General features: G+C 34.2%; 1 protein-coding gene across 1 annotated transcript; it reads right to left on the reverse strand.

The window, feature by feature from the left end:
- Window positions 1-10,281: 10,281 nt before the first annotated feature.
- On the reverse strand, window positions 10,282-10,926 carry LOC141714584 (secreted RxLR effector protein 161-like). Its single transcript, XM_074518098.1, has one exon. It carries the CDS (start codon window positions 10,924-10,926, stop codon window positions 10,282-10,284), a length of 645 nt encoding a protein of 214 aa, XP_074374199.1.
- Between the last annotated feature and the right edge of the window lie 205 nt (window positions 10,927-11,131).

Genomic DNA, 11,131 nt, shown 5'->3' on the forward strand with positions numbered 1-11,131 from the left:
TCGTGATAAAGTTAATCTAAATGATAACCTATTTTGTGTTTATATATCACACAACTACTCTATCAATTACATGAAATGTTATAAGAATGATTATCATGTTTCCATACATATCATAATTAACAGTTGCATTCCTATAAGTAAAGAACCGACATACCAATATCTCCTATAATACTAGGACTGCATAAATCAGTAGATAATGATTTATTCTGCATATCCTGATAAGTACACATATCCTGACGTCTATCTTCGTCCTGACTCTATGCAGATCCTGACACCCTGCATATCCTGACACCTTGTACATATCCCAGCAGATCCTAATTTTGACTTAAAACATCTTCGCCTAACAATCTCCCCTTGTTTATGCTTTATGGAATAAGCATAAATTATATGCTCTAGTCGATGCCAAAAATAGGAAGATAAAATATTGAGTAGAGATATATAGAGCAGACTCAGCAACTTCTATTGATATTAATTTATTGGTTCTTCATATACCCTTGAGTATCTCTTGACAAAGGCTTTCACTCTGTCATTTACCTTCTTTCTAAGAAGTTGTTTTAGTTTGATCTTCAAATTCCTTTCATATTTAGTTTTCTCAGATAATTAATATATAGCAACTCTCAAGTATCCAATTGGAGTTCTTTCAATCATCAGCTCATCAAAAAGTATACATAAGTAGCCCTTAGACCATCATGATTGAGTGTCAATCATCTTGAAGTAAGAACTGTTTCAAACACAGCCGCAACCCTTCTCATTTCCACTTTTTGATGCCTGTAGTTCATGTACATGGGAACATAATGGCCAAAATATTTAAAATCTCTATCTTGAATTCTTTTTTTGATTGAATAGAAGGTCAAATCAGACCATTCTTTAGTTGCTTGATTCTCAACCATTAGAAGATAATGTATTTTCAATTTCTTGGTTGACATCATTAGAAGTTCATCAGAAGAAAGAATTTGAACTTGATCACCCTCCAACATCAACATAATTTTCTCCTTTGGTTCTGAACCATCAGGTTTGTCAATAATAATCTTCACAGCTCCAATCCTTTTCAGATGATCAATAGTGACTTATTTTCCATGTCTATCAGCCAAAGTAAAGTTTATCACTCTTAAATTTTTTTAGCTTCATGATGTCCAGTTCCTGGTCTACTGTGTGATCCCAACAATCTGAGACCTTGTGCTTGTCTCAACCAAGAAGGTGAATCTAAATTTATAACAGGTTCAATTTGATTTACTTCTCTCATTCCACCAGCATAGTTCAAATGTCCAGAACACTCTATGTCATCTATCTTTTTCCATTTTCTGTTTCCTTTTATGATTGGAAAGTAAGTTCTTTTCTTCTCTTTTTCTTCAAGATTTTCAAGATGCCATCTTTCCATTTCAGACTTCCTGAGAATAACTTTAAAATCAGCATTTGCTTTGTTCACTGCTTTCCTGATCCTTGCATGTTCTCTTTTTTCTTATTGATCAACTTCAAAATTATGAGAGTCAACAAAGACAGAAAGAATCATGATATTTAGTTTATCTAGACACTTTTGATCCTCTTCCGATTTAACATTTTTCACTTCAACTTTAGAATTAGAATTTATAGAAATTGGTCTTATGTCGGATCAGAATAGATTTGTGAGGATCGAGAATTATTCTGTCAGGATGACTTGTGTCAGGATCAGGAATGATGTTTTCAGGATCAGGATTTGATGGTTGATCATAACTTGTTATTTGCAATTGTCTTGGTCTTCTAGTCAATGAAATTTCTGACTCTTCAAAAGGCTCTTCCACAAAGGGGTTCATATTTCTGATTGAATATGCTATTGGCTCAGGATTGAGAAATTATGGATCAATGAGAATTTTTGGAGCCTGAGACTGAGATGTCTCCGAAATTTCTTCAATCCTGACACCACTTGACCTTGTCCTTATTTGAGAGGGAACTATGGCTTGACTTGGCTTGAGAGTCCTTCTTTTCCTCCCCTTCTAGAACCTCTAGATCCTCTAGCTCTTCCTCTACCTCTAGATGGACCTTCACTTCTAACTTGAAGTTGTTTCAGAATTTCCTCCTATTGCTTTATCATTTCTTTCTCAGACATGTCAGGAAATTCATTAGCCAGGTGTGTAATGGTTTTCCTATCAAACAGATCTTCAACCCTTTTGTCTTTGTGATCGAGTGTCATAATTTTACCTTGCTTCATAGATCTGTAGAACCTTTGTGCATATGCAGGATTATCAATAATCACTTCATCTTCTTCAGGAATTGCAGATAGTGTTTGCTCTTCCATCAGTATCTGAGAGTGAGTCACTATTTCAGTTCTAACAGTATTTGCACTATCAATATAGACATGAGTTGACTGTGTGGTTTGTGTTTGAGTCTTGATTCCAGTTCTTGATTGTACCACAACAACAACAGAGGTCATGTGCTTTGATTTCTACTATCATCATCAATATTGACATCATCTTTCCTCAATACTGACTCAGGTATATATTTTTTCTGACCTACTATCTCCCCCTTTTTGGCATCAAGACCTTGTAGGAAGGAGAGAATAACATCCAGCTTTTGATTAGTGGAGTTTTAATTTTTCTCCATAATAGACAGCCTTTCATCCATAGAATCCTGATTCCTTTCCACAGCAGCAAGCCTTTTGCTTAATCCTGGATACTTATTAGTGCCACTGATGGAAGTAGTCAATTAATCTACTGAATTCCTTTGTTTTCATGATTCCTGAATTCAAGCCCTTTATTAAGAACAGTAGTGGCCTTGACAACATTCTTGAGATCATGATTCTTAATGTAATTTACAGCATGATCAGAAAGAATATGAACATCTTTGTAAGAGATGGTCTCATTTACCAACCTTCAAGAATTATTCCATTCATGATTTCTGTGATGACTGAGAAACAGAGTGTGAGTATCTGATGCAAGTCCTGATGAAGAACCAAAAGCAGATTGCTTAGAAGCCTCCAAGACATATTTAAGAATTTGTGCATCGGGATCATCATCATCTTCATCATCATCACCACCACCACCATCACCAGTAAAAGGTGGAAAATCAAGATCAACATCAAGTATTGGTTCTTCAGCTATACCTTTTAGCTTTTGATCATCTTTTGAAAGTTTAGGTACATCATCATGATCTGTTCCTGAGATAAAAGAACCATAAAACACCTAGGTCTCTCTGTTCTTTTAAAGTGATCTCATCACTTCTCACACTTATATTACTTTTAAGAGTAATATTTTTCACACTATTTTCACTCATGTCTACCTCTCCTTTTACCAGTACAGAAGACTGCCTTTCAGCAGTTTTAATTTTCACTAATTATTTTCTCAAAATCTCACTTGAAAGGCTCAAATCACTCACAAAAGAATAAATAAGAGAGGGTTGAGATGAGTGGTCTACAGTCATATAAATACGAGTATCCTCATGCAAAGGTTTATTTATACTCATACTGATAGATAAAGTAGAAGTGGGAGTAGATATTATATCTTTTGTAGATGACTCTAAAGGTATAGCAGAATGATGAGTGACCAAGATTGCTCATGTGTTCTGCTTTTCAGCAACAATGTTGATATCGGGATTAGGATTGGCATGATTAGGATTTGATGCATCTGTAACTAACTTTGAAACAACATCAGGAACTGAATCAGGATTTTCAGATTGGTCTGCATCATTACTTTGAACTGATGGTTCTTATGGGACCTAAGGCTTTGGAGCTTCCTCAACCCTTTGACTGAAGGTTCTTGTGGGCTTCCCTAAAATAGTGGATTATTTATGACTGCATCCAGCTTGGCCAAATGTTCCTGATGATCTTCCTTTTTTTGCAGATGCCACATTAGTATCCACAGAATCAGGACCCATTGAGCACTGTTGGGAACTGTCCTTTGGGTTTGTATGTTTGCACTTTCAATTTGAGAAATTAGTTCTTGTGTGATTGAATCCTTAATAGTTGTTGAATCCCTTTTAGAATCAAGTTCTTGTGTGTTGTGCTCTTTTTATGGAGACCGGAACTTAGTTTTCTTCCCCAATGTATCAAGGCCAACTTCCCTTGAAAGTTGAGCCATTCTCTCAGCAAAAACTTCAATGAATTTAGATGGAGGGTCGTCAGGAAGAGGAGCAGTATCTAGAATAGTAATCACTCTGTCAGAAGAGCTGACCAATTGTAATAACCCCAAAATTTTGAACTTTCTTATAACCCTTATGAATAGTGTTTTGCTGATTATGCTGAATAAAGATACTTTTCTTGCCACACTATGTAGGGGTTCTTTGATTGATATTCTGAGATTTTATTAGTACTCTATATGGTATATAAGTGTATGTAAAGATCGTCAGAATCCAGTTCCGAACACTTTGATTTTTCCCGGAAATCCACTAGATACGGAAAGAATTGAGTATAAGGTAACAGGATAAAAGGATTTAAATTAAAGGATTTTAAGAGAGGATCATAAAAGGATTATAATGTATTGAGAAAGGTTAAGGAAACCCAAATAATAAGATCCCGGGTATGATCCCTCAAACGATAAACGAAAACGAAAGTTAAGCGAACCGTATAGCAGATCAGCGGTCATTAGGCAAACAATTAGGAAGTTAATCAAGGAGGAGGTGTGGTTGGTTTATAACCACACAAATATAAGGTTAATAAGGTAATTAACCAAAAATCAAAACAAAACCAACCAAGCTAAGCTAAACAAATCACAAACACAAAAATCTCTCTTTTTTCCAAGCTTGCTCTCGGCTTTTCCCCATTTTCAAGAAGAAGAATTTCAAAATTCAAGTTCCAAGCTTCCTTAATTAGTAAGTTAATTATCTAGTACTCCTTATGCATAGATATAGCTATCCCATAAGTTTAAGCTTCAAATTCCTTCACAATCTCTTCCAATAATTCAAGGAAGAAGATGGTGAATAGTAACTTTCAAAAAAATAACTTTAGTTTTCTTGAATTTTATGAAAGTTTAAGGTTATACAAGCAAGGATCAAGGTTCTTTGGGCATTCAAAGCTCTTGTGTTGTGTTAAGAAGCTTCAAGAAGGTATAAACTCCAAACCCTAGCTTTAGTTTTGAGTATTTAGGAATGGTTATGATTGATATAGTATATGTAAAGCATGAAGCTTGTTTGTTTAGAGTTTGGGTTGGAGTGGTAGTGAAATGAATGTTGAATCTTGTTAATTTGTTAAAGGAATTAAGTATAGTTTAAATTCATGATGAGAATAACATAAATTGGAAGAACTTGAAGTGTTGGGACTGTTGTAGTGTGTTTTGGAGGGATGTTGGTTGTATGAATGAATTGGGATTGATTGGTGGTCGATTTGAGATGGTATAAAATTGGGAAATCGCGTAAACATAGCCGTCGTAATGTCCGATTTACTTTAGGCTGTTTTTGTTCTTAACATTAGGACCCGTGAACTCACTGCTAGGTTTTGACCATTTCTATGATTAGATAGTTCATGTTACGAGCTTCGTTTTGATATGTAGTTCGTTTGATTCCGATGTACGGTTTAGGAGAAACGACCGTTTTAAGTAACGGTGTTTCACGACTGAACCATTACCACTCGCCTTACTTTGAAACATAGGTTAAAGACCTTAAAGGACTAAATGGGAGTATGAATCATTTTTTTAAAGTGTATTAGGCAGTTGGTAAGACACTCGCAAAGGAATCGCCTTAAAACCCTTAATGGTTAATTTATTAAAAATGGTGGAGCCGAGGATACTCGAGCGACTTAAGTAAATCGTTAAGCGCAAAAGCGAACGTTAGGACTCTAAATGGTTAAAGTCTAGTTTCTTAAGCGACCGTGGTTTAATTCCGACTTATGTTGTTGTTCATAGGTTATCAGACCCACTCTAAGCTTAAGCCCATCCAGGAGCACTCAGGCAAGTTTTCTACCCGTATAACTGTTGTTGTGATGTATATGTGTATATGCATGATCTTGCGATAAATATTAGCAAATTCTTGCGATATATTGTAGCATGTGATATGGTATATATGCATTCCTGTTTCATATTCTTGATTTATATATCTGTTGGTTCAAATGCTTATAGTTGCATAATACCTATGCTAGAGATAAGCGGTATTTGAGTTTACCCTTAGTATAGGGGACCCAAAGGTGAACATATTTCTAAACCGGGAGTCGATGTTCCCGAGTATAATATATATTTTTTCATATATATATGGTTATAGTTTTCAAAATTATTAATCGAATAAGGTTTATTCGATAACTTTAACTTTATTTTAATTAATGAATATTACTTGAATATTCATTCGAGGATTTATGACTCCTTTATATTATTTAATGAATATTACTTGAATATTCATTCGAGGACTTATGACTCACTTTATATTATTTATTGAATATTATTTGAATATTAATTTGATGACCTATGACTCCGATTATTTACTGAAATATATTCTTTATTTTATTAAAGAATAAGGTGTCGATAATCAAACTTATTTATGATTATTCAAATAAAGATAATACTTTCGTATAAGTATATCTTTGGTTATTTAATACTCATTTCAAGTATAAGTTTTACAACTTCTACTTCAAGTTACTTATATAGAGATTATCCTTATGGGAATATTATTTAATAATATTCAGATATTTTCTAATATATCGGGACTGATTTACTTTATTAAATCAGCATTACTCCAAACATTCTTTAAAGTGTTTTCGAGTCTTCAAAATGATTTTTAAAGGTTAGAGCGGATCCCAAAACTCATTTTCAAATTTAAGATCTTCCTTTTTGAAGGGGACTTGAATACTCGCTCAAAAATCTAAGGGATCCGGCTCTGTGGTGTATTTTATATTCGCAACAAGGTTGCTGTTTTGATAAATGAATTGATTACTTACCCATCATTCGGGAAGTAAGTCCATCTAATTGAGTCGGCATAAGCGACAAGCCGGGGTACGGTCTATCAAAGTGTAAGTGGCTGGGTGGCAGTCCATCAACGCGTAAGAGGCCGGGTGGCGGTCCAGCACAAGGTCCTTATGTGGCCAGGGTGATGACCGGTGGGGGATTCATCCATCTACTAGTAGAAAAGGTTACTTATTGGTATCTTTGCCTGATCAGCAAGATATCAGGTTTATGCCAAAATTTCTTTTCTTTCCAAATTCATTGGATATTGCAACTCTGTTCATACTTTACATGACAGAGGTTTTCAGGAAATGTATGAGAGGTATATATAGGTGTATATATATATCGGGACTTAATGAAGTATCTCGTAACTTCATTTCATTCAATAATATTTCAAAGACTTAATCTATTCAAATCTTGTCTTGTAGTCTCATCTATGTGATGAACTGTTGAAACTAATTATAACTTGAACGGTGGTAGTTCAAGTAGTATTTGGAAAAGATATAAGTATATTGGAGTATCTTGTAACTTCATCTTTTAAACTTATATCTAGTAAATGATTATCTTATGTATGTCAAAGATTTTCAGAAAAACGTTGAGACAAGGTTAGATATATGAGATCACCTGGCAACGATAGTTTTATACAGTTATAAACTGGAACTCTGTGTATATTATGCATGGAAGAGGACTTCCAAGATTTTGAAAAGTATATATGTATATATACTGAATATTTTGCGACTTCATCGCATTAAGATATCAAACTTGGTTCATTTCTTTTGACCAAGACTTTCATGAGTACTATGAGAAGGCTCATATATTGTTAATCATTATACATATTATTTTGGTGGGCTTGCTGCTCACCCTTGCTTTCTTCTTTCCTCACACAACAACAGATAGAAAAGATGAACATGACCAAGCTCCCAATTCGCGAGCGGATAGGAAACGTTCTGCAGTTTTCTATAGGCATTGATGTCGCTGTAGCTGAGGTAGGAACTACCAATAGGCTAGGCTTCAACTTTTGATATACCAGATTTATGTATATTTATGAATTGTAATAATGGCAAAGAAATGTAAATTATTCAGAAACCCTTTTAAGGTGTATTGGCAGATAATTGTGAAATAAAATGACTTGTGATTATTTTTGGATATTCATCTCTGAGACTATAACTTGTGGTGTGTGTGTTTATTGTGGGGTCACAGTACAGAGTAGTTGATTATTTATTGAGATTGGGTGTTATTAAGGGAAATGGAACTCGTGACAACCCGGATCCCCGACCCCGGATTTGGGGGTGTTACACCAATATAGTAGGAATGTCATTTTTCTCACTGTCAGGATATAGAGTTGATTGATCAGGAGTAGCATGAAGTTGTTTCTGCATCTTAACACTTTATTTATGTGCTTCAAGCTTATCATCTAACCTCACCAACTTCCTTTTCTTTTTCTGAGCACCACTTTCCTCAATCACATTATCCTCTTTAACATCATTAGTAACTCATATAGGCTTGGGCTTGAAAACCACTGGTGCTTGATCTTCATCAATAAAGTCTTATTTGGAAATAATATTACTCATCCCTACTCTTTCTTTTCTCTTTAACTTCTCATCTGCAAGTGCATGTCTAATCCTCTTTCTTTTAGGAATTATTTTATTGGGTCCATGCACTCTCCTTTCTCCACCTTGTACCTCCACTTGTGTGGGTGAATGTGAAAAAATACTTGAACTTGATTGTCTTCCAGACACATCAGTTCTAGATGATTTTTAGATTTTATAACTGATTCCTTTTGAGAAGAACCGGAGGTGGTTAAGTGTTTGGATTTGTGTTTGGGAGATGAAATGCTTGGGTTAGGAACAAGATATGTTGTGTCATATTCCATAGCATCAGGATTTGTAACAGTGTATTTATTTGTCATAGTCCTCTGCAAGAATTGCCAAATTTCAATTGGTAAATCAGCTTTTCCGGAAATTTATTAGATTCATCCTTTTTACCCGGGTCAGTCATAGAATTAGCAGAAATTTGAAATATTGAAATTAACTCATCATCTTGAAAAGTGACATCAGGAAGAAAATGAGTAAAAATTAATTGCATAAATCTAGTATAACCTATAACACCCTCTTTAACACTTAACCTAGCTATCGAGAATTGTAATATTGTTCCTTCATAGTCAAAAACATGATTATAAATCATAAAATAATATAATTTCAAAGAAACAAGTGAAAGTACATCAAAGTTGGATACCTTATTTAGAAAACACCTAATAATGCAATCAAAGTAAAAGTTCCATTCTTTCCTGAACTTTGGTTCTGAAAAGCTCCCTTGTTTTGGTAATAGGTGTGTTGTGACCAATGTTCCTGACAAACTCAAAAAGGGTGGCAGTAGAAGTCGCCACAGCTGTTCTATCACCTAATTTTGGAAGACCCAAAGCTTTTTCCACCACTTCTGCTATAATCTCATACTCCTTGTTATCATACCCAAAGAAAATGGTACCTCTTTTGTATCAATTCGAGTTGTGCTCCAAATTTACATGACTTGTCTAAACCATACTCTAAAAGGAGCAGTTAGAGCATAACCAATATCACTTTGAGCAAGAAAATATGAATCATATAAAATCAGGATGAACACCATAATGGGATAGTGGAGCTTTGAAATTGTTTGGTCCAAAGGTCCTCTCTTGAGTGATATACTTGGTATAAATAGTTTTAGAAATTGGAGTAGAAGATTCCATTGAAAATATTTTAGGATTTAGTAGAGAAATTTGTGTGTATGTATTTTTGCAGAGAGAAAGAGAGTAAAATATGAATGAGTGTGTGTAAATATTGTGAAAGAATATGATTAGTTTTGTTAAACCAATTTTGGTTTAGACACACAGATAGACATGCATGACACACGACAGATACTGATTGAGAGGAGTAATTACTGGACCAAATTACATGTATTGATAGTTAATAATGCACGACTTTTAAGGAGCGGTAGTGTGTTATTGCGCCTATAATTATGCATATACCACAAAAACCCTCTCATGAATTACAAACGACTAATACTTAGCGTTGACAATAATACTAATTATACTGATTTAATTTAAGTATAAATAAAAAATAGATAATTTATTTCCGACTTGTCATAATAAATTCAAATAATCATGAAATGATATCTATCAGTATTTGATCATGTCAAGATTTGACTAACCTTGTCAGGATATACCTGTCAGGATCTGACTTATCCTGTCAGGATTTAACTAGACATTATTTCTTATATATGATCATTCTAAGTTCATGTATTAGCTTAGCAAAAGTTGCTTCAGGTAATGACTTTGTGAAGATATTAGCTACTTGTTGACCAGTTGGGATAAAATGAAGCTCAATTCTTCCTTCCATGACATGTTCTTGGATAAAATGATTTCTGATACTGATGTGCTTGGTGAGAGAATGTTGAATTGGATTTCCTGTCATAGCTATGGCACTTTGATTGTCACAATAAATAAGAAATTTTGAATAGGCAATCCATAGTCCAAAAGCAAATTTCTCATCCAAAGAATCTGAGCACAATAACTTCCTCCAACAATGTAATGAGCTTCAGCTGTAGAAGTTGAAATAGATTTGTGTTTCTTGTTTTGCCATGAAACAAGTCTTCCATCTAAATAGTGACAACCATCTGATGTACTTTTTATACCAATTTTGCACCATGCAAAATCAGCATATGAAAAACCAATCAGATTAAAATTTGATTCTCTTGTATACCACAAGCCAGGGGATTGGGAACCCTTTAGATATCTCAAAATACTTATTACATCAATCAAATGAGGTTCTCTAGGCTTTTCCTGAAATCTTTCACATAAACAAATTGCATACATATTATCTGGCCTACTTGCAGTAAGATATAGTAAGGAACCAATCATATATTTATAAGCAGTTACATCAACCTCATTACCTTGATCAAGATCTAGGTTTGTTGTTATAGCCATAAGAGTAGTTGCAGTTGTATTTTCTTGCATGTTAAACCTTGTCAGCAAATTCTTTGTATATTTATACTGATTGATAAAAATCCCTTCATCAGCATGTTTACCATGCAAACCCAGAAAGTAACTCATTTCTCCCATCATGCTTATTTGATACCTTGACTTGATAAAATGAAAAAATTTCTTGCACAATTTGTTGTTAGTAGACCCAAATATTATGTCATCAACATAAATTTATACCAAAATCAGATCTTTACCCTTATTAATGTAAGATAAGGTTTTGTCAATTGTACCTCTTTTGAAACCACTTTCAAACATGAATTGAGCAAGTATTTCATACCAGACC

The sequence above is a fragment of the Apium graveolens genome, chromosome 3, assembly GCF_009905375.1.
Source record: "Apium graveolens cultivar Ventura chromosome 3, ASM990537v1, whole genome shotgun sequence".
Classification (NCBI taxonomy): Eukaryota; Viridiplantae; Streptophyta; class Magnoliopsida; order Apiales; family Apiaceae; genus Apium; species Apium graveolens.